At 38.2% G+C, this 24,924-nt stretch overlaps 1 protein-coding gene across 3 annotated transcripts in view; it reads right to left on the minus strand.

Annotated features, from left to right (window-relative positions):
• Positions 1–8,553: 8,553 nt before the first annotated feature.
• Positions 8,554–24,924, minus strand: part of NEMP2 (nuclear envelope integral membrane protein 2) — a 69,520-nt gene continuing 53,149 nt past the window's right edge. For all 3 annotated transcript variants that reach the window (XM_039844274.1, XM_039844273.1, XM_039844272.1), the window contains exons 2-9: positions 21,480–21,595; positions 17,234–17,456; positions 17,021–17,093; positions 15,789–15,882; positions 14,948–15,062; positions 13,112–13,337; positions 9,788–9,964; positions 8,554–9,054 (exon numbers count right to left, since the gene is read on the minus strand). In XM_039844274.1, coding sequence (XP_039700208.1) covers positions 8,910–9,054; positions 9,788–9,964; positions 13,112–13,337; positions 14,948–15,062; positions 15,789–15,882; positions 17,021–17,093; positions 17,234–17,456; positions 21,480–21,595 — 1,169 coding nt within the window. In that variant the 3' untranslated portion in view covers positions 8,554–8,909. The remainder of the gene's footprint in view (positions 9,055–9,787; positions 9,965–13,111; positions 13,338–14,947; positions 15,063–15,788; positions 15,883–17,020; positions 17,094–17,233; positions 17,457–21,479; positions 21,596–24,924) is intronic.

The following is a 24,924-nucleotide window of genomic DNA, read 5'->3' on the forward strand; positions in this document are numbered from 1 at the left end:
TAAGACCAAATTCAATAGGCCTTTGTTAGGAAACGTTGGCTGTGAGAGCTGATTCAATAGTGCAGTAATTTCCAGCCTTTCAGAACAGACACCTTCATGGGTTTGTGGACTTTGAGACTTTTTCTTCCTGTCCCCAAAGTGGCATTTAAAAAATATTAAAGTGAATTCAAATTAAATTTTGATTTGAGAATTTTACAACTTCTCTTGAGATTCCCCGGCAATACCCATGGGTGTCACAAAGCCCAGGCTGGTAATCACTGCCTTAATGACTTATTTTATACTCTTTCCCCTATGGCTGTAGAAAAAGTATATTACCCAAAGTGCTTAGTTGCCAATTATTAAGCTTACTCAAAGCCTCAAGTGGAAAATAGATGATTGTAATACATACATCTCCACTAGCCAGTAAACCTCATGAAAAGCCTAAACAATTCATAGGAGGAACATCGTTGCTTTCTTGGCCACATGAAACAATTAGCTAAGCACTTGCAACACTGCTGGGGTGGGGGCTGCTGCTGGTGCTGGTACCATTACGTAAGCAGTATTTCTTGTAGCCAGTCTGGAGGTAAACAGTGAATCCAGGAAAATGGGAACCGCACCCATAGGTACTGGGTGCCTGTTATGTGCTAAGATTATCAGTTTGTCCTTATCACTATTCCCACTTTAAATAGGATTCTGGAACTAGCACAGCTTCGTTATGGAACCAAGGCAGTAAGTTTGTAGAGCAGCACCGCCCGGTATGGTAGCCATTAACTATAGGTGGTTATTAAGCACTTGCAAGGGAGCTAGTGCATCTGAGGAATTAGCATTCACATTTAAATTTAAACCATATGTGGTTCGTGGCTGCCACGTTGAATTGTGCAGGTAGAGAAGATGAAATCACCTTTAGGAGATCTCTGGGCCTGTTTTCTCATCTTTAGTGTGGAAGGCTAGACCCTAAAATTAATGATATTAATGATATTCTGTGAAGATGAGGGCATGCTGTGACAGAGCTGACTGCACGGAAGTAAAAGATGATTTTTCCATTCAGGAGTTCTGTCCTTTGGCCCATGGGGACAAGACGAAGCTAATTCTAAAGGCCTAAACCACTACTGTGCCATCTCAGCAAAGCTCTAAGAATACTTGGCTCAAGAATTCCAAGCCACTGGGCAGACGGGACAGAGGTTGGTGCCCGGATGGGGACAGAATAAAGGGGTGAAAGAAAAAGGGGAGTGGTTTCTCAAATCAGAAAGTAATTTACCTTATGCCAGGACAAAGTGGGGCTTAAGGTAAGAGTAACTGGAAACTTGTGGATGTCTAGAATGGGGAAGAAATGAGCCAATCCACGTGGCTGCCTCTCACTCCGCCGCCACCTGCTTTGGGTGGTTGATGCAGCACTTGCCCCACTGCGGTGCCAGGGCGGTCCCAGTTTTTAGATGGCAACCCAAAGATATTATAGTGCTGGGGTTAGGAGTGCCACCTCTGGAGTCCCACTGTCTGGATTTGAGGCTCAGCTCTGCTAATGAGAACCTACAAATACACATAACCTCTTTGGGCCTCAGGGCCCTCCTCTGCAAAATTAAGGTGATTACAGTATTTGCTTACAGGTTGTTTTGATGTTTAAATGACACATCTGACACATAATGTACACTATAAGTACTGCCATTATCGTTGTATGGCAAACAGTCCATGGCGAAAGAAGAGCTGTCTCATTTCCCCAACCAGGGCCTAGCTCTCTTAGTATTTGGTTAACATTTAAATCTGTAATGACATGGCATTCTCCCAAACCACAGTGCTATGTTAAATGTGTTTATCTATACCTAGTGAGCTGTACAATAAAACATTCAGTTTCAACATGCGTTAAGTGGTTGAGACATGGGTTAAGAGACAAAATTAAGCAAAACAAAATTATGTGGAAGAGAATGGGAAAAAAATGTCAAGTAACTGACAATTCCAGTTTGCAAAATCCACAGGGAGAGGTAATGACATTTGTTCCAGTTTCAAAATTTTTCTTCTAAAAAATGTCAACAGATGTAAACAAGAACTTCATAGTCATTTAACAAATTATATACCATGCTCTTTCCCAAACAGCTGAGGATCCTATTCTTTTCAACCGTTAACTTGTATTTTAAGATGAGCAGGAATTTTTTTGTTCCCTAGAAAGATCAATGGGGTCTTGAAAAATAACATCTAGACTAGTGTTACTCAGTGTGGTCTTGGGCTGGTGCTGTCCAGTAAACTGTAGGTACAGTGTGACAAAATAGAAATTAAACATTTTGAAACATGTAAGGCAACTTGACATTGCCATGATCATTGGGCTTATATTTGGTATGTCTTTTTAAAAAATTATTTCATTTTTCTAATTTACTTTTAGTGTATATTTCGAAAGTATTGTGTGTGATGGACTAGGTCGGGCGGGGGGAACTGGTCTATTGTGCTAGATAGTTTAGAGTCACTGCTGTGGACCATGATCTACCATACATGTAACTACTAGACACATGTGGTGGGCATGCGCATAACATCAACAGATGCAATCATCTCCTAAGTGGACTACCCATGAGACCACTTCCTTGACTTTTTTTTTTTTTTTTTTTAAAGATGGCAATGAAATAGAGGTACAGGCACTGATGCACTGGGCCTCAAATTCTGATTCTACCACTTTATATATGTTTTTCAGCAACTTTCTCTTACCTTCTCTGAGTCTTTAACAGTAAAATGGAAATAATACTAAAACATATTACAGAATAGTTATGTGGTTCAAAAGAAGATGTATAAGAAGTGCCTAAATAGTACCTGATAGAGCTCCAATAAATACCGATACTCTTCCTTTTTCTCCTTTTGATCGCTTTTTTGGAAGGACCAAATCTAAGAACAAATAGATTCCCCCCATCCCAATTATTGAAACAGTAAACAAGAGCAGCTACCCAACTAAATGCACTTCTAAGATTTATCCTGGTTAATATATACTCATCCCAAATCTCCAGTGACCTATTAAGGTGGCACACTCAGAGATTGTAGCAAAAATATGAAAGTAGACAACTAGACTCCTAGGCCAGAGACAGACTGAAGATTTTAACATATCTGAATAAGGATGTTGGCCGATAACAAAAGATTAGAAAAAGAGCAATCATGGAGAGGAAAAAGTTAGCAGGGCTTGCATAAAGGAAGGGGTATTCTTTGCCAACAGAATGGGTATCTCATCACTTTAGAAAGGCTAGTCCTCGATTGGGGAATGTTTGCAGTAGACTTTTAGAACTGATGACACTAAACATGTGTATTACATGGCAAACTCCCTTTGTCCTTTCTGTTCACTAAGCAACGTTCTTATTACAATTTGACCCCTCTCGGATCTGTCTTCTGAGAGAGAATCTGCTGGTCACATTAATTCAATTGTTTTTATCCTTACACCAGTTACATTGTTGGCTATGAATCACTAAAAGGACAGACTATACGAATTGGCTAATGTGAGACAGATCTTATGGTACAATGACGAAAGTCAGCGTTCTGAATCAATAAGGCCAAGAATCACATTCATATGGTTAACTCATCAATGTCATGCCACCCAGTGGAGTCTCTCAGAAGGCAGCTTGCTCCTGGGGTCACCTAAAAATACCCTCACTGCAGGCTTCTTCAAAATTCTACATCCATTATGTTATCTATACACAGGATCCTTCTATCAGTTGGATAAAAAAGGCTTATTTTTAAAATCGTACTTTTCTAACTCTGGAGAATAATCACACAGAGAATAATGTAAGATCCTTTTTCTTTTCTTGACATCATTTCAGAGATCTTAATTCATCCATATTTAGATATACTGATGTAACCTATCATCTATTCCAAACCTCTTAAAACGTAAAATCTCTTAAATTTCTAGATTTAAAAAAGTCATAAATTCAAATATTGTTCTAAGTGTCAGATGGACACTCCTCCGTAATTTAACCCTAAGTATTATTGGCACACTATACAACTGATTCACAAAGCACTTTTTGTGATTATGTAAACTGTGTTTTAACACCTTTTAAAAAGTTAAATGATACAGTTATTTAAGCATGGCCACCTATGCTACGTGTCACCCATACATTTTAGTGTCAAACAGTCCAGCTTGCTAACAACAGTAAGCTTTTATGAGGCACTTAGTATAAGCAATAACACAACAAAGAGTTCTGTCAGGCTCCATAATTGCACATCTCTGGTGGTGTGAAGCACAAAGTCAACTTTCAAACACCTGTGAAGGGCAGAGCTATTTTACTGCATGGTTATTTAAACTGTTTAAGAGGGAAGAGGGAGAGACAGAGACAAGGGAAAGGAGGAAGGAAAGGAGGGAAAGAGATCTATTATGGGAGTTATCTGTATATTGTTTGATAGGGATTGGAACTGTGATCAGCGCTATAATAAACTCCAAATCAAAGGAACACAACAGAAATATGCCAAGTATATGACAAGTAATGCTTTTAATTGTTTAGCTTTTCACAGTATTCACATAACAGACATTGACAAATCCATGATTTCCTTTAAAAATAAACATGAAAAACAACATCTTGGAAGACTGTTGCTCTTTTTCTCTTTCTTCAGTTGTTTTTGTGATGGTTACACCCAGCTTGGCCACTAGGACCTACTTCCTTCTATTGTCAGCACCTTGTCACCCTGGCACAGGTAAGGCCCAGTAGCTATCTTGTCTGAGATGTCCCCTGAGAACTCCAGTAGACTGTTCACATGTTATTCACACACAATTTGTAGGACACAGACTGCCATTTAGGACATGAACATGGTGAGCACAACCACTGACACTTCTGATACATTTATAATATATCAACAATAAATATAAGTATTAAAAAATCAGATTGAACTATTATAAAAATGATTTTAGAACTGTTTACACTTATAAAACATTATCATTATAAATCTGAATGAAAGATACTTTGATTTTTTAAAATCAGAGTCTATGTGAAAGCACAGATTGAATTTAGCAAATTTCACAAAAATAGCAAAACTAATGAAAAGATATCTGGCAAAAACAGACAACTGTAAAACACTGACACACTCCTTAAAGAGGAAATACTTGAAAATCAGTCTAGAAAGTTCCAAATGGGTAGCCGTGCTCTCATTCAACAATTAGAGCAACTCTACTAAATTTGGCTCAGGAAAGCAGTGCCTAAATTCTCTATACACCCATCTCCATAACCTCTCTTGTAGTGAAAGGAGAATTCTCATTCCTTATGCCTCTCTTCTTTATGATCCCATCACAGCAAAAAAGCCTGAGTTTGATTCTTAACGAGAATCAATTTAGCAACATCGTAACCCTTAGATTGTTTTGCCAGGTTCAGATATTTCTCAGATCTATGTGTAGGCCTCCTTTTCTCAGGGTCAAAGTTAGTCCCTCATATCACTCTGGAGTTTAACATCATGAATCAAGAAAGATTTGTTCTCTGTAAGAAAGATCACAAATCCAAACACAGTTAAATAGGGTTCTATGGGGGGGAAAAAAAAAAAAAGATTACAAATCTGTTTTGTAGGAAATGGTTACAAACATATAAAACTAAACAATTTTTTTAAATGGACCAGTCAACTCAAAATGTCACGAGGTTAAATGTCTTCAACACACACAAAAACATAGAAAGTAATTTTAATTTCTAATCCTTATATATCTATATCTATATCTATAAAAGTTTTAACAAAACTTTAAAATATTACAAAACATTTGCGTACAAAAAAACTTTAAATATAATCTTAGAAAATGTTTCTCTTTATCACAGTTATCAAATATCTAGTTGGCCATTATTAAAAAATAAAAAAGTCACCAGTATTGTGAATCCCAAGGCTGTAAGGAGGTGACCTCTTGGCTCGCCTCTAAAGGTCTCTTCTTCCTGAGTTGTAGGAAATGCTTGGGCTGAAGCTCTAGTTCCAGTGCTGCCTTTAAAAAGTTTTGTGATCTTGGACAAGTTATTTAACCTCCCTAAACCTCAATTCCTCCATCATTAGCATTTTGCAAATGTGTTTCAAGGAATATTCTCATGAAAAATGGTTCTGTGGTCAGATTAGGTCAGAAACTGCTACACATCATTTCTCCTCTTTAAGAGATTCACCATGTGCATTAGCATTATTAAGGGTTCTGAGAAATCCTGCAGTATATTTGTTTAACTTTGTATCAGTCTTAGTTGACTCTGAATCCTTTTGCTAACACTTATTAGTATCTGTGGACTATACTTTGGAAAACACTGGTCCAGCATATCTAAGGTCTCTGCCAGTACTTACGTTGATAACATACAAAAGGAGCAATGCTGAGTCTTTTGACACAGGTTCTGGGGATTAAGAAATAAAAAGCATCCAAATAGGAAACAAAGAAGTCAAACTGTCACTATTTGTGGATGATATGATTCTCTATACGGAAAATCCTAAAGACTCCACAAGAACACTTCGAGAAACAATAAGCAAATACAGTAAAGTTTCAGGATACAAAATCAATGTTCAAAAATCCACAGTGTTCCTATACCCTAATAATGAATTGTCAGAAAAAGAAACAGAAAAAAACAATTCCTTTTGCAATTGTAACAAAAAGAATAAAATACCTAGGAATAAATTTAACGAAACAAGTGAAGGACCTATATAATGAAAACTGTAAGACCCTATTAAAAGAAATTGAAAAGAAGTGGAAAGATATTCCGTGTTCTTAGATTGGAGGAATCAACAGTTAAAATGACCTTATTATCTAAAGCATTATACAGATTTAATGCAACCCCCATCAAAATCCCATTGGCACTTTTTAAAGAAATAGAATAAAAAATCATCAGATTTGTATGGAAGCACAAAAGATCCTGAATTGCCAAAGCCAGCCTGAGAAATAAGGACAATGCTGGAGGTATCACTCTGCCTGACTTCAAATTATACTACAAAGTGACAATAATCAAGACAGCATGGTATTGGCAGAAAAAACTGACACACAGACCAGTGGAACAGAATTGAGAGTCCAGAAGTAAATCCCCATTATATGGGCAAATAATTTTTGACAAAAGAGCCAAAAGCATACAATGGAGACAGGAAAGCCTCTTCAATAAATGGTGCTGGGAAAACTGGAAAGCCACCTGCAAAAGAATGAAGCCAGACTGTTGTCTATCACCACACACCAAAATTAACTCAAAATAGATTAAGGACCTGAATAGAAGACCTGAAACAATAAAATGCATAGAGAAAACATAGGAACTAAACTCAAGGACCTGAGACTTAAAGAGGATTTTATTAATTTGACCTCAAAGGCAAGGGAAGTAAAAGCTAAAATAAATGAATGGGACTACATCAAACTAAAAAGCCTCTGCACAGCAAAAGAAACCATTAACAAGACAAAGAGACAACCATCCAAATGAGAAAATATATTTGCAAGGAAGATCTCTAACAAGGGCCTAATATCCAAAATATACGAAGAACTCATACGACTCAATAATAACAAAAAAAAAGGGGTGGCTCCATAGTGTAATGGTTAGCACATCTGCTTTATATGCAGAAGGTCCTGAGTTCACAACCCAGGTGGAGCCACGGACCACACCCCGGGTGCGCCAGGCCCCGGGTGTGAACCACGAGTGAGCGTATGTGAGGAGACGCCCCACCTTCAGAGATCCAGTTCTTAAAAGGAGACGGCAACATCCATAGGTCAGGGGTGGAACTGGGACGGGGGGGAATTAAAGAGGGGAAAAATAATAATAATAATAACAAAAAAAAAAAACCCACAATCCAATTAAAAGGGCAGAGGACCCAAAAAGACATTTCTTCCTAGAAGACATACAAATGGCCAACAAACATGAAAGGATGCTCAACATCGCTAGCTATTAGGGAAATGCAAATCAAAACCACAATGAGATACCATCTCACACCTGTTAGAATAGCTATAATCAATAGGACAAGTAATAACAAATGTTGGAGAGGATGCAGAGAAAAAGGAACCCTCATACACTGCTGGTGGGACTGCAAATTGGTACAGTCAAAGGAAAACAGTACGGAGGTTTCTCAAAAAACTAAGAATTGATCTACCATATGACCCAGCAATGCCTCTACTGGGTATTTACCCCAAAGACTTGAAAACCCATATCCGAAAAGATATTTGCACACCTATGTTCATAGCAGCATTATTCACAGTGGCCAGGACATGGAAGCAACTGAAGTGTTCTACAATACATGACTGAACAAAGAAGATGTTGCACATATATATATTGGAATATTACACAACTACCAGAAGAGATGACATACTGCCATTTGCGACAGCAAGGATGGATCTTAAGATAATCATGCTAAGTGAAATAAGCCAGATAGAAAAAATTGAAAACCATGTATCAGTTATATGTGGGATATAAATCTAAAGCAACAAACAAACATGACAAACAGAGATATGGACAATAGTGGTTACTAGTGGTTACCAGGGGATGAGAGGGGGAGGAGGGTGGTAGATGGGGTAAAAGGGGTCAAACATGTAGTGACAGAAAGAAATCTAACTATGGGCGGTGAACACAAAATTGATATATATATGACTTACTGTTGAATTGTACACTTGAAACTTATTGGATTTCTTTAACCACCATAATAAATTTTAGAGAGAGAGAGAGAGAGAGAGAGAAGGAGGATTTAATGCCCCGGTGTTGACAAGGCACCTAATCGTGTTTCTTGGTCCCTTACTGGCCCCTTGAAAATCAACCCAGTTCCTTTGTTGCTAATGAAAGTCTTCATTCAAAGAAAGTTGCAATGACTGTTATAGAATGTAATGACTGTGGCCACCTACAGCGCAATAAATAGCAGAACTGGCCAAGAATGATCAGTTATCTTCAATATAGTTTAGTTTTCCTTTCCATTGTGACCTGCTTTTTCTCCATAGCAAATGCTTTTGCCACTGTTCCCTAGAACGACCTTAATTGGATCCTTGCCCTTCACCCACTTCCTTGTCCAGAATGAAGTCATTGTGCAGGGAGACCGTCAGGCAGAGTCCTCAGATTAAAGAGCTGCTCTTCCAGGAAGGCACCCCCAAGGCCGTATTGTTCTTCATGAAGGCTAATTTCTTCAGGCGACAAGTGGCTTCCTCCAAGAACAAAGTCTGCAAACCTATCGAGGTTTTTTGTTTGTTTGTTTTAAATAAAGTTAATGTTATCACAGAAAGTTTTATTTGGAATATAACATGTTCCCTTGCTAGATATCCTCTTTAATTAAATTGGACTTTGTGGCAATAGAGAATGGCATTTACACAGTGGGTGTAAAAATGGGAATGGCTTATGTGATCCTTCTGAAGATATTCAGGGAAGGGTAGAGAAGTGGGCAGACTTACAAGCACTGAGTGCTGCCAAACACATGCACTCCCGTGTTCTAATTCCTCTCTTCTCTTTCTTATTAGTTTAGATTTATTATTTATCCATTATTTTAGTGTCAACACTTTCCCTTTTTCATCTTTGAGTGCATTGCTATTTGAATAAAGCTATGAAGAGAAAGCAGTTAAGAGAAAAGATGGTGGGGCAGAGATGCCTTTCTTGGTGAACTTTAAAAATCATTCTCCACACCAATAGAATGAGAAGCACATGATACATCCCAGCCCACCTTTCTCCCTCTCATACTAGAGTTATCTTTATGGCCTTCCCCATAAAACACATCAAATCAATATTTATTCTGACCTTAGCAGTTCTACTGTGCAAGACAGAGCACTGAAGAAAAAGACAACTTCCACATCATTTGTTATCCAGGGAAATAGTCTGCTTCTAGTCTGAAATACCTGTACCAAACCACCACAGTATTTTCACAATGATTCTAACCTGAGTTGTGGTCCAAGTAGCTGAACAAGGCTTACTTTTTAGGAGTCTGCAGTCTGGAGATGGCCAGCCACGATGGGAAGTCGGGTCTGCGGCAGGCTTGGCGCAGCTCTTCCAGAGCACTGGTTGTTTCAGCTTCAGTTTGTTCCCTGTATTCATCTTCAGTGAGATACGTAACTGCCAGTTTTTCTGACGTAAACCATTTCTTCATTTTCCTAAGACATACAGCACTTGGTTGCTAGGTTCCTGGCCATATTTAATTATTCAATTCAACTCTTAAGATTTTGAAAATGTTCTTTGACAGCAATAGTAATACTCTTTAACTTCTTTTATATCATACTATACTTTTTTATTGTTGTTCTGGTGACTGAAGTACTTAGAACATGCAGTTTGGGCCTCAGTGTATATTTACCCTTTTCTAGACCATCCTAAACAGTGTCTTAAGGCATTTGAGGATCAATTTCCAATAGAGATGTTAATCGTATTTTTCCTCTTCAGTGATTTCTAATCACACAACCAGACAATTAAAGTCTGGCTTCTTTATGCTTGGCTTGCTGATTTTCTTGTGCACAAACAGAAGCCTTTGTGATGTCCTTTTACGGAGACCCAATAGAATTACCACTTACTCTTCTAGGCAGAAAAACAGGAGGATTTGTGGTATATCGCCTCCACCTAGTGGTGGTGATTCTGACTATTTCTAGAGAGGGAGTAAATATTGTACAAGGGTTGTGTAGGAACAATAATTTATAATAATTTTTCATTTGCTACATGCTGAAAGGCTCATGACTGGAATTTCTTTTCTGATCAGGAAAGTCCTAAAGGGAAGAATCTCATAAAAAATGGTAATGATGACAAGGTTTTAAGGTATATGTTATATTTATTGAGTTCCTAAAAAGGTTTGAGGATAATTTAAAATTTAAGCAGAGATTCCCAAATCTGAATGAGCATCAGAATTACCAGCAGATATTTTAAACATATATTTTCTTTAGGGTTGGGATCTGAAAAATCTAACTTTTAAAGATGGTCTGGTGGTTGGTATGCTGGATTCGTGAACGGTGGACATTATGTCCTTTTCTGAATACCTCGCCTAGTCTTCCTCGAGGAAGAACCCTGGCCTCTAAGCATAAGACTGGGGCAGTACCGGCTTGAAGTTAACCCAATCTGCAAACTAGTGCAATTTCTTAACAGTTCTGAACCTCAATTCACTCATATAAAAAAATAAAAGCAGTAACATCTACCTCAGGAGGTCACTGTATGGATTAAATGAGATATTCTGTATAAAGTGCTTTGCACGGTAAATAGCCTACAGTAAATGTTCAATAAGTATAATAACCAAATAAATAGCTACCATATATTATTAAGATATAGTCAGCAGCTCTTTGCAAACTAGATAGTACTCTACAAATCAAGGTATTATTTCGCTGGCTTATTATTTAACCTATAGTTCCTGTTTTATCCCCTAATTCTTCACACAATTATTTACTAGCAAAATAAAAAGTTGACGTTTAATACATTTTGATTATTACATTCATGTTAATCCACCGCATAGCAAGTCCATAAAAGAACCATCGTGCAGATGATAGAACACACTTTGCTCTTGGCAGGGCAGCTGGATGTTTAAAGGGAGAGAGGAAGAAGTTCTATCCTGGGTTCCTCAAGATGCAAGCCTGGCAAATGACCAGAGGCCTGAAGGATGTTAAGTGGTCAGCCTCCTCCTGGCTGAGGGACCTCTGGTAATCCCAGTCACTGTAAGCCTCTGAGGCAAGGCAGAGAGAGGAAAGCCAGCATCAGCCCCTTCAACATGGCCTGCTGCCCTTCAGCCTTGAAAAATCAACAGCCTCTGCACAGCGACTCTGTCCTGACACTGGTGCATTTTTAATCCTTTGATGCCATCATACACGTAGTCACCAGATCCATAAACTACCAGTTACTACGGAGTCTCCTTCCTCACAGCCAAATTTACCTTGTAAATACTTATTAACTCTTCCAGCCTTGGTTTCACTGCCTCTAGGCCCTCATCATCTCTTGCCTTGACCTTTGTAATGTCTATGACCGGTCTCCTCCCCAGAGCTTCCCCCTTACATCCACCGTCTGCCAGAAGACAGGTGGGCCACATCCTGCTGCCTGATGAGGTCTCAACTTTGATTTTTGTTTAGTGAGTGTACTTTTATGTTCAGATTAGTTGCTAACATTTAAAAACCACAGAAACTCACATTCTAATCCACATCCCTAGCTTTTCTAGGAAATCAGAATATCTGACAAGACAGGGCCCATATTCCCACAGGGCAACAATCGGCTCAAGCTGAGTGGTAACTGCCCCATTTTTAATGAAGCAGCGATAAAATTTCCCATGGTCCTCATGAACACCCCACTGCCTTACCCCTACTTGGAATAACTCACTCAGAACCTGCCGGGGCCCCAAGCATTTGGATACATAACTCCTGTCTAGGCAGCAGTCAGAGAGCACTGACTAAAACACATAATGGTTACCTCCTTCCACTGTACACAAGATCAGATAAAATTCCTTAGCACGGACTATGATGCCCCTATGACCTGTCTGATGCCCATCACAATTGCCTGCTTCATGATGGCACCAAACTGGGTTCTCCCTCTGTCAGGAATGCCCTTCCTACATTTATTCATCTGGCTGTTTTTATTCATTAAGACTCACCCTAGTAATATCTCCTCCAGAAATTTTCCTGAACTTTCTCTATATGCCATAGTCCTTCAACAGGCCTATTTTAACACTTCAAAGATATGACAATGTATGCCTGTGTCTCAACAAGTACACCTGAAGGGTAGGGACCATCTCTTTCATCTGTGCACCTGACATGAAAACAGGTGTTGAGACTCGATGAATGAGGAAAGACAAAATAAACCCATGATGACAGAAGTTAACCTCATCTTTCAACACTTTCAAAAGGTTTAAACCTTAACTTAATACTTAAGAGAAAAGAAAGTCCTAAATATAAATACCTTTTACTCATTTATGATTCATTTCTGTTCCTTAACTCTTATCTCACAAGCACAATACCTCTAAAGCAGTATTTGGCCCTGATGAAAGGAAATATAGAATGAAAGTACAAATTTTAGCAACCCAGAGCCCAAGCAATTTTGCCACTGATTTTAGTGAATTCTGGGTGAGCTGTAACTAGCTGGTAATGGATGGTGCACCTCTGAAAGGCTGCACTGATGATTAAATCAGATGCTTATGTTCTCTATCTTCCCCCTCTCTCAGAGGAAAATTTCCATATAAAATACAGCTAATTATGAGATTAAATAGGATACATCCAAAAAAATTCCCCCAAATAATTAAACCAGAGCTCAAAATTTATGAAGAGGAAAAAAAAACTGATACGTACCACCTCATATGACTGAACGCTTTCATTGGATAGTGCAGACTCCTGGACAACGGGATGAGGAGAATAAATGCGTATGCAAACTGGGGCACGCTGACACCAGAGTAGATCAGAAATAAGGAAAAGAGCTGCAGTGTCCACTTCAGAAGACTTCTGTTCCTCTCATCAACAAGGGGCCCATGTTTGTAACAAACAGTAAAGCTGAGAAACCCAACTATCAAGACATAGCCTGTAAAAGCAGAAGAATGTAAACCTAGTATAAATATGAACTTGAAAATTTATGTGAAAAAACTGGCAGAGCCTTGACTTAGCACTAAGAGCATACCAGAAAACCTTCATTTTTGTTTTCTTCTTCCAATGAAATACAATTGAAAAAGGCAGTTAGGGCTAGTTATTCCTTCCATGTGAGATACAAGGCTGACTTTATAATAATGAATTATTATAATATATGTCTATTTTTTAGTCCAGAGTCCTAGAAAGGCAAATATTAACATGGTTGCTTCAGTCAGGAAAAAGCCTCAGCATATGTCACAGTCTACTACAAACCCTGTGTTTTATTTTTACTTTCTAGTCACAAAAGGAAAATGTAATTTTACAGTAGAGGGGTAGGGCTGTCACCCTCATAATCCAGCACTCGGTTTCAGCATGACTAATGGAGGGACAATAAAATATTCTGCATCTGCTGCTGTGATCCAATGTGAAGTGCACATCGCCTCTTATGTATTCCACCAAAAGGGTTTCATTTATATCTAAGCAAGCCTCAAGATCTAATGTCCAGTTTACAGAAAATACAGGAGAGAAAGAAACAAAGGCAAATTATACCACAAAGGAATAATCAGAGAAATCCAAAGAGTGGGACATTCTATGAGACATCTAGCTTGGTCTCTTTAGCATATTACTACGATGAAAAAAAACAAAAAACTGTTATAGATTAAAAGGAACTTATAGGACATTACAGATACGAAATGTGGGTCTGGATTATGTCCTAGCTTATACAAACCAACTGTCGAGGATGTTTAGGAAATGTGAACATGGCCTGGGTAATAGATGATTTTATGTATTATTAATTACTTTAAGTTTAATAGTTACTTAACTATAGAGGAAACTGCTCTTGTTTTTTGGAGATGCTTAGAAAAGTATTTAAGAGAACAAATTACATCAGTAATTTACTTTAAAACTTTAATATAAAAATGAAAAATGAGCTAAAAGCATAAAATCTTAAAGTGAAACAAAAAATTTATTGCTTTTGTTTTGGGTGAGTGAACTTATGTGAGAAATCTGGAGTCAGGAGTTAAAAATCAATTCTCCCATTCTCCATTATTTTCCAATTAGAACAATTAGAAAATTTTAGTTGTTGGGTTTTTTTTTTTTTTTTTTTTTTGATAACATGAAACAAGGAGGACAAGTGGTTTCCTAATAGCCTCTCTGCTTCAGAAAAGTCAAAATTTTTAGTCATTTATATTTATGATATCTCACCTTTCATACTAAATAGATCAAGAAAGAGATAAAGAGCCACATTTTAAGGAAATTTTTTCCTTACAAGTTGGATGTGGTCAGAACTTAACCACAATTCAGAAGCATATGCAATCAAAAGGGGCAAATAATTTTTTGATCATTAGTATAAAAAACTAAGAAATATGTCATGCGGGAATAGTCTAAAATGAGATCTAATGAACTAAAATCACCAACTATGGGAACAAAATAAAATATTATTTTTAACAACTCTTCTTAGTTCAAAATGAAAATTTAGATGCTAGAGAGATGTGTATGTGAAAAGGCGTCTAGTTGTACTTTTCAGCTTTACCAATAATAGAATGTATTTTTTAAAAATTTACCCACCTAATATATACATTCTGTTTTCATACCACAGCCACTTCAGATCTTCCATCAATTGGCACACCACATAAACTGAAGTAAACCAACAACCAACCATTAAAGCCCAAAAGGTGCTATACTGTGTGTGGGAAAAAAATAAACGACACAGTTTTGGGTTCATTCATTCTCATAAAAATAGAAGTAAACAAATAAACCCTTTGTAGACATTTCTACACCAAACTGCTGAAGTCGATTCAATACTCTCCAGTGTCTCGTTAAAGGTACAGTCCATAAACCAGTAGCTTTGACATCACCTGGGAGCGTGCTGGAATAGAGACTCTCAGGCTCCACCAGAGACTCCTGAATCTGAAGATGCATTTTAGCAGGATCCTCAGATGACCTGCACGTACATTAAAGCTGGAGAAGCACTGTTCTAAAGAATAAATTTAACTCAAAACAATGCTGGCATTGCAAGTTTTAATCAGAATTAATAAATCCTCAGATGTAGCAACGCTGTTATGCAAATCCCTGATGATTCAGCATGAGATTCCTCAGATATGCCAGGATAAGAGAAATTTTCACTTAGCTTAGAATCAGCCCCTGTCACTCATCAAGAAAAACATATTACCTAGAAAATAAAAACATCTCAAAAAAGTATCACCAAGACTTAATACTTAAGCCTACGTACAGTAACAAAAAAAAGGGAATCCTTAGAAAAAGATACATTTTAAAGCCAGTTTATACAATGTAGAAATATAGTTTGAATTAGGAACTGTCATAATCAAGATGAATTAGTCTGATCACATTTCATGTCTATGAAATTCCTAATTTCTATTTTTTATTCATTTGCGCATAGTATACCTACCTTAGGAATGAACCTTTTCACCAGCAGCAGGACAAAGACTAATGTCATTAGAATACCTAGCACAGTCCCTGAAGAGTAAAAGAAAGCAGGGCTTCTGTCAAGACAAGAAGATAAAAGCCATTTAAATGCCAAATTGTACTTTCAGTATTAAAAAAGATGTTTAACTTAATGACAGTAGCCATAAAGAATACTAAGAAGAAAAACTCAGATGGCAGTTTTAATTATATCCTATACTCTTAAAAAAATGAAGTATCTCCTTGAAATTTATGGTAAATAGCTTGCCACTAACTCAAAACAAAATGTCTGAGTTATCTTCTGTTCAGAATCTGATTCAACAATAATTACTGAATACCTATCATGTAGCAGGCAATTGTCTGAGAGTTTTACATGCACTCACAGCCCTGTGAAAAGCTATCCATGTCTAAATTTTACAGGGGAGGAAACTAAGGCACCGAGAAGTTAAAGACCTTCTCCACATCAGGATCTCCTCCCTGGAGGATTCAGACTTGCACTCCAGCTTCTTTGAATCCAAGCTTTACTCTTCAGGCTATGTAAGCAACATCCAGGTTATAAGGACCATGGATGACATTAAATACAAGGAAAAGCTCAAAAATGAACAATGTTAAGAACGACAAGCTAAGAAGTAAAATATCATTGAAAGATTCCTTTTTCACGAGAGAAGGTGTAAGGAACAAAATATCCGGATAATGTGTTTATCAGATATTTGTTAAATTCAACTTTCTGTATCAGAGCCACAAATTTAGGAGGCAGCCTGAATGTGATAGAGAAAGCAAGGCATCTGGCCTCAGAAGACCTGAGTATAAATCTCAGCCTTGGCAAGAACTAGTCATGTGATGACAGATGTTTGTCTTCTCATCTGTAAAATGAGAACAATAATACAGAGCTCACATAGTTGTTAAGAGGATCAAATAATGTATATTAGCACATATGTACATAATACACATGTACATATATATTAGTATATAAAATAATGTATATTAGTACATAATACAAAATAATGCATGTGAAAGCACTCTGTAACACTTACCTATCATACTATACAAATAACTATTACTGGTTTTTAAAGCTTTTCAAGCATGATCTTCTTACATATTGTTTGCAAAACCTAAAGCAGGAACTATAAACTAGTGTGGAAATATTTAAGAGAGCATCAAAAACATCCCATACCCTTTTGGATTCACAAAGTTAAGAAAGTAAAAGTGAATACTTACTGACTCAAGGTCTTTGCATAAAAGAAGAGGAAAATGCCTGCCACAAATACAAGGAAGAGTTTGAAATCTACAACTGGAATAAAAGACACACACACATGAAACAAAGACTTTGTGTCAATGTAGTTAGTGAACAAAGAAAAAAGTCAATTTACTGAAATGTCACTCCAGAAAAAAATGAACCCAGAAAGTCAAGTATAATAAAAACAGACTTACTGTTTTGATTCACGTGTATTGTATAATTCTTGATAGGCTTCACAGAAAAGCACACAGTCTCTCCATATGGATTGATGATTATGGTAATTTCATTAGACTTCTTTGGAGTCCAAAACTTATGAATCACGCATTTGAAAATAGATAGCATGGTTTCCGGATACTGGCAATTATGTCTTTCTGTGATATATACAATACTTAGCAGGGCTGAACTGGTAACTTTCACCTATAAAACAATAAGGAACAACTCCATAAACATGGTAAGTTAAACTTCTTAAATCATAAGCAGAGAAGTAAAGAGAGCCCAAGACTGGATGAGTAAATAACATTCAGATATGTGTGGTGTTATTCTGATGCCAGGGATGGACCTACATGCCCCTAAAACAGACACATTTGAAAGGGGACGTTAGTCCCCCTGAGTGTGGCTATTTAACTCCCTCTTCTAGCAGGCTGCCATGGTCAAGGGACATTTAAAAAAGGATGAGATAGTAAGTAATAAGTGGCAAACTATTTGGTTATAAACATAATGAGTTTAGTGTTTATATCTCTACCTTTTTCCACTACGAGTGAGAAAAAGTGTTTCTTTCTTCTGAATCAGCTGAACATATGTAATTCCAGCTTCTCTCACCACATCTCCTGAAGAAGGACCAGACCAACCTCAAGTCCTATTCAAGTCTCACAATAAAGTACTAGCTACAATGTCAAGAAGATTGCGACAACCCAGTTATCATTAAATGACAACTCTGCTGCTGCCTTTGTCTGTCCTCTATTTCTCTTCTTTGTCCAAAATTAGGACAAGCCTGAAAAGGGTAGTAAGAGCACCAGCTTTGAATCTCAGGCGTCAGGTGATATCACCTACTACTTGTCTACTTACCTCTCATTTTTCGTGGACTTCAGCCCCCGACTACTTCCTGTCATATGTCTTGCATATTCAACATACACAGTATACACACAAAATTCCTTCCAATAACCTGGCCTCTCAGTTCCTTGAACTCCTCCCTTCTTACGCTCTTGTCCTCCACCTCCCTCAGTTAATCACTCTCACAGCCACACTCTGGACCTTGTCAGTCCCAAACTGAAGCCCCAAATACAGGTTCTGTTTCATGCATCTCACTGGCTGACCACCACCTCCTATCTTTACAGTGCCCCCTTTAGCACCCAACGCCAGCAAGCCTTGGATTCCACCACAGGTCCAGCATCTTTACTCTGCTCTTCACCTCCTTCATGTCCTCAGACCCTTCCTATTCAGCAAAATTCCACGATGCATTAGAAATCATTCCCTTACATGTACCCTTGACTCATCTGCACCTTAGTCACATGCACCCACAAAATCCAACCCTCCACCTATTCCATTCTTGCATTTGTGTCATCAATTGTGCTGGAGAAACACAGTGGTCTCATCTCAAACCCTTAACTGTGAACCTGAAAGCTGCAGGCTTTCGAACCACACACCCTATGTAGTAATTCTTCCACTCTTTCCACAATGATTTCTCAATTTCTCATTTGTTAATACCCCAACATCTCCTCCCATTCCTTGGCTGCTGATCCTTTCTGCTTCACTGAAAATGGAAAAAAATCAGAAGAGAATATTGACCAGCTCCTATCCCAATTACCCCACCTGTCAGCATCTGCAGGCACATATTCTGCTTTTGGCCTGTGGGGATGAAATTTCTGCTACAGAGATCTACATGCTCCATTCTGAAAGCAAGCCCTCCGACTTGTGCACTGGATCTGATCCATTTTTGCCTACTGAAGGACATCCGACCAGTTCCTCCCACTCTACTAGACCATTTTTATAAGTATATAAATATGCTAATATTTTTCCCATTAAAAAAAGAGGCCTTCTTCTATTGACTCCACTTTCTCCTCTAGCTATCATCCATTTCCTAGCTTCCCACTGAAATAAAATTCTTTTAAAAAGTTGCTGGTACCTGAAGTCTGCAGTTCCTCTCCTCCTATTCTCTCTTTAACCCGCTTCAGTCAGTCTTTTGTTCTCAACAGGATGTCCTTGACAAGGTCACCAGTGGCCTCCGGGTTGCTAAATCGAACAGTCAATTCATTCTCAGTCATCTGATTTGATCTAGCAACAGTATTCGGCACTGCTGGTCATTCCCTTTACATTGTTACACTTCTTTCCTGGGGCTTCCTGGACATCATCTCTGTCTCCTCTGTCAGCCTCTTCCTCCACCCTGACCTCTTACTGTAAGACTGACCCAGGTTCAGTCACTGGTCTTCTCTTTTCCATCTAAACTCACTACTTAGATTCAGCTTTAAGCACTATCTATACACATGTATCACTGCTTACTCTTGCAAAAAGAAAGAGGAAAGATATACCAGAAACTAATAAGACTACCTACAAGGGTTTGGTAGGAATGGGTAGAGAAATATGAGGATCTTTCTTCTCTGCGAATACATTTATGTAGTTTTCTCAGCCATATTAACATTGTACATACTAAAAAAAAATAAAATAAAATCAACCAGGATGGGGCAAAAACTCTGAAATTGAAACAAATAAAAACAAATATAATTCAAATGAATAATAAAATCATATTGGAGGGGCATGGGTGGAAGTACATTAATCCAAATAACTGTTGAGCACAGTATTTAGACTATATACCCTTGAATTAAAGATAAAACACACTGTAAACAAATACTGAACTCCTGTTATTACATTTGTTTTTTACAATGGTATGGCTTAGCAAATCTAAATTCCTTTCAGTATATTCTAGGATTAGGCAAATAAATCAATATATTGAGGATAATGAGAACCAGGTTTCTCACTATCAGAGAAAGAAGTTATAAATATGGAAAGGAGAAAGATTAGAATAAACCCAGCAGTATCGGAGATATCAGAATTCATGGTTTTAAAAAAAATAGATATGTGTGCACGTGTATGGGTGTGTATGTATGTGTATATACACATAGGACAATGATACCCCAGTGGTAATAAACACAACTAACACTGAATGCTCCTTGGAAGAAAGCATGATTTCAGATCAGGGTCTAAGATATTACAAAGTAAACTTGGAACATTTTGTATGGCAGAAGGTACAGAAGTGCTCAAATAATGAGCACAAGTTAAAAGGCCATTGGCCACTAGTTTGAAGGGACCAAATCTAGGACAATCTGAATATCAAAATAAATAATGAAAGTAATGAGACCATGTGGATATAAATAAATTGCAGGAGGAAAAATTCTTCTTTATAGAAGAATGCCAGTGAATGTAGCAGAAACAATGGAATTAGAAAATTACCAGCTGACAACCATGATGACAATCGATTCAGGCAATGGATGATAAAATCAGGAGAAGAAAGTTTGATGAGGAATAGGATATCTACAGAGTCTCAAATTATCTAGTGAAAATATTCATTCCTTACAGAGGTGAAAATAGTCATTTTACAGTGGTAAAACTGTAAATTTACAGACACCACCTTAACCAAGTGATCAAAGGGAGTGTAAATTATCATTAATGGTACAAATCAACATCATGTGCCTACTAATATGATGCCCCAGTGATGCCTGCAGCCTAGAACATTCTTTCCCCAGATATCTTCTTGGGTAACACTCACTTTACTGAAATCTTACTCAAATGTCACCTTCTACCTTGACCACTCTTTTTAATACTGCAACTTGCCCTCATTCCCCCATTTCACTTATCTTACTCTATATTCTTTTCACAGCATTTACTAGCTTTATAATTTTCTTCTCTTTACACATTTATGCCTTACCCCAACCTGCCCCCACCCCTGAGAGTATCATTACAGGAACAAGGATCTGTTTTGTTCACTGATATATTCTAAGAGCCTAGAATAATTTCTGGCACTTAGTAGGTACTCAAGAAATATTTGTTAAATGTCGAATGACAGAAAGAAAGTACTAGGCTATCAAGAGTAACTACTATCTTGGCCATACCTGGGATCAGAGGTAACGTCAGAATTTCTGTACAGAGGGATTTGGGATAGTAATTATTTTGGAAAGTAGGGGAGAAGGTGTTGTCTTGAGCTGTATCTAAACAGCAAGCACACTGTATCCACTTAAAATACTTATTTGGAATGGTTTAGAGAAAGGCTGATGAAAAGCACGGAGAGCTAATGTCCTCTCCCACACACCCCTCCCCTGGAGCCACTGTATATAATCCCCAAGTCAGCTTTGATACACAGCTCTAAGTCATATAAAAGCTACATTTTTACTCTTGAAATAGACATTTAATTCCCTGTTCCTAAGATATGATTTAAAAGTATGCTCTTACCTGCACAGTTGACCATATGTATTTCCAGTCCATTTGGGAATTGTGATTGTAGCAGTAACAGTCTGAAGCAGAAGTTTTAATTAAATCCATTTCCTTCAAAGCTTTACACCTTGGAACTGAAAAATGGAAAAGAGAATATATTTTCTAAATATTTAAGTGCCTAGAATTTTATCTTTTTTTTTCATTTTTATTCACAGGAATAATGGTAGTTCTTTTATATTCTATGACCAAGAAATTCTTCTACATAGTAATTATAGTCCTTCAATCTTTCCAACCTAGCAGGAAACAGACCAAAAATTATAGTCTAGTGTCAATACTTTTATGACATACGAAGGGTACTATAAGAGTACAAAGAACCAGCATTTTTTCAATCCTGAAGTACAGAGCAAGAATTGAGGGCAGCTTCCCAGAAAAGAGGAAGTGGGAGAGAAGCACTGAAGAATTAAGCTGGAGGCAATAACATAAAAGTGAAGGGCTAGGGGTAGCAAATATGTACAAAACTATCGAGATGAAGGAAAACATGGAAGTGGTTCAGCCATTCAAGAGGATGAAGTGAAGGGAAGACAGGAGGACATTTCAACGCCTGCAGCTAGAGAGGTAAGCAGTGGTTACTATTACACTAAGGTATAGATTTCATGCTGAGAGCAGGGCACTGAAGGATTTTAGGTATCAAAGTCTCAGCAGGAGACTGTTGACACTCAAAAGAGTTTAACTAAAAAGACTAGGCATTCTGAAGTTCCAGGCACCAGCAACAGCAGTAAGCCTTGAACACCCCTAAGCCTGAAATGGCAAAGGGAGGACAGAATGTTACGGAGCTGCTGTGTGTGTGTGTGTGTGAGAGAGACAAAGAGAGAGAGAGAGACAGAGAGACAGAGAGAGACAGAGAGACAGAGACAGAAACAGAGACAGTAGTCTGATGGAATGCAATCACTGTCAGAACTTCAGATGAATGGAGGGATGAGGGTACAGCCTCTCTCTCTCTCCTGCCCTCCTGACAGTGCCTCTCATTGGCCAAACCTAATGCGAAGCCAGAGGGAGAAGAAGCCCAGGTGATTCTATCAATAGAGGTCAGCTTCCAGGCACTGAGCAGGGGAGGGAAAGGCAGAGAACGGACCTGTGGGAACACAGATGATAACCAATTCAATAAGAAAGTGACATTCATGTTTTAGAAAGAGCATTCTATAGGCAATATGAAATATCAGAGGGAGAGAAGACTGAAAGTAAAAGAACCATTAAGGAGGCTACTGAAGCAATCTCAGCAAGAAATGAACTAAGTAGGAGGGAGAAAGAACCAAGGAAGTAGAATCAACAGACTCAGAGATTCGTCAGATGAAGGAGAGCAAGAAGATGACATGAAGGTTCTGGTGAGCGGAGAGGCTCAACAGATAAGGAATACCGGAGAAGAGGCAAGCTTGTGCAGGAAATTGCGGGGATGAGTTCAATTTTGGTTATACTGAGTTTTGGTTGGTGGGACTAAGTGAAAGTGGATAGGTCTGCAACGTAGGAGAAATATGACTGGAGGCAGATGTAGATACGCACATTTGTGTGTGTATAAATATATAGGTGTGTTATATGTAATATACAAATATATATAATTAATATATAATACAACACAATACAATATACAGAGAGACAAGTGCTGTATCTCAGATGGTAAATGTAGTAAATGCCACAAAAAAATAATAAAGTACTGGCATTCATCTGCTGCTGTATTTGAATTTAAAATGAAGTGAGATGAGGGTCATAAGTTCTTCTTGATTCAGGATAAGGTGTAACCACTACATCTCTCAATAGGAAACAGGAACAGGGAATGCTTATGGGCACACAAAGAAATGGGCTTTACACACTCTCTCCCCACATTCCTATAAAGAAAGTGTGGTCAGTTGTTTCTCGAGAAAAACCTGAAATGAAGCTAGAACAACCTGCTATACCAAAGATGGCGAAAAACTGGGTAACCAGTATTAATTAGTTAACAATTACATCCATTTAGGGAATAACATAGAATAAGCCCAGATAGGTACCTGTCCTAGAAACATCCTGAGCATTAAGCTGGAGGAAAGTGAAGACTGACTTGGAGAAAGGACAATGTCAGTGCCCACTTCTTGAAACACAACTGCATTAAGGTCACAAAGCTACCAAAGCAGGGAAGTTACATGAGGATCCAGTATCTTCCACTGTGACACTGTCAAATCATTTAATCTTTACTCTTAACATTTTGAGGAAATGCATGTTTTTAAATATACCAACAAATTTGCAGAGTTTGAGAATCTGAGATGTAAATACAAGAATCCAGGTTTAGAGGCAGGTCTCAAAAAGCCATGAGAAAAAAGTTTTAGAGGCTTTCCGTTAAATACAGAATACTAACAATTAAAAATGCATGCCTGCATAGTCTGGTTACACACAAGAGCCAAAAGGAGAATGCGGAACCAGTGTAGCCAACACACAAAGCAACCAATGCTGAGGCGTATTCTTGGGTATATCTGAGGTGCAAATGACTCCTGGCCAAGGGCTGTACAAGGGAGAGGACACTCCAGGGACATCAACAGGCTGCAGCTCGCTGTACCAAAGACAAATGTCGAAGAAGGCAATGTAGAACCTGGAAGAGTCTGTGATGAGAACACACTAGAACAATTATTGAGCAGCAGAGGTAGGGTTAGAAGAAGGGGGGCTCTGGACTCGCCTTCAGGTATCCCACATTCTGCCTCATTGCTTCCTGTGAGCTCTCTGAGCAGGAATAGGGCTAAATCCGATGGCTAGAGTTCAAAACTTTAGGCTGGGGGACCCAATGAGAGGAATTCCTACCTACCCTTAGAAAGGGAGTGTAGGGCAGGTGAAGAGCATGAGGTCTAGGGTGCACAGACCCCAGCAGCCCCAGACTACTGTAAGATCATTAATTTCCAGACAGTTCTTTCTTCAGGGTTACTCCTAACACCATGTGCTTTCATGCTAGGGGCTCTTCTTGTGGGTGCCTCCAGGGTCCCTTCCAGTGATCTCCTTTCATAGTAGGCTCCACCACTTCAAGGGCTGAATCAATTCCCATAAGAACAGCAAGCTACCCCTTTTTGTTAGTGGGCTAAGGGAATATCCTCTTTGGGGTGTGAGCTTTGCAAACAAATTGAAGGGTTTTCCCATTTGGTCCTAAGACTGTCTCCTAAATCATTTGATATTTGTAACTTTTAAGAGCAAGATGATGCAATTTAAGTATAGTATAATAGTTTGAATTTAAGAGTAAATGCTTCTTTGTTGTCCAAGCCAGTCTTCTTGCACTTGGATTACTGTAATGGCCTTCTAGCTGGTCTCCCTGCTTCCAGAATTGCCCCTATGATTCTTCCCCACAACCTATTCTCTAATCAGCATAGATCTTGTAGGAATATATTTGTGTGTGTATAAATATATAGGTGTTATATGTAATACATAAATATATATAATTAATATATAATACAAC

The sequence above is a fragment of the Pteropus medius genome, unplaced genomic scaffold (assembly GCF_902729225.1).
Source record: "Pteropus medius unplaced genomic scaffold, Ma_sr-lr_union100, whole genome shotgun sequence".
NCBI lineage: Eukaryota > Metazoa > Chordata > Mammalia > Chiroptera > Pteropodidae > Pteropus > Pteropus medius.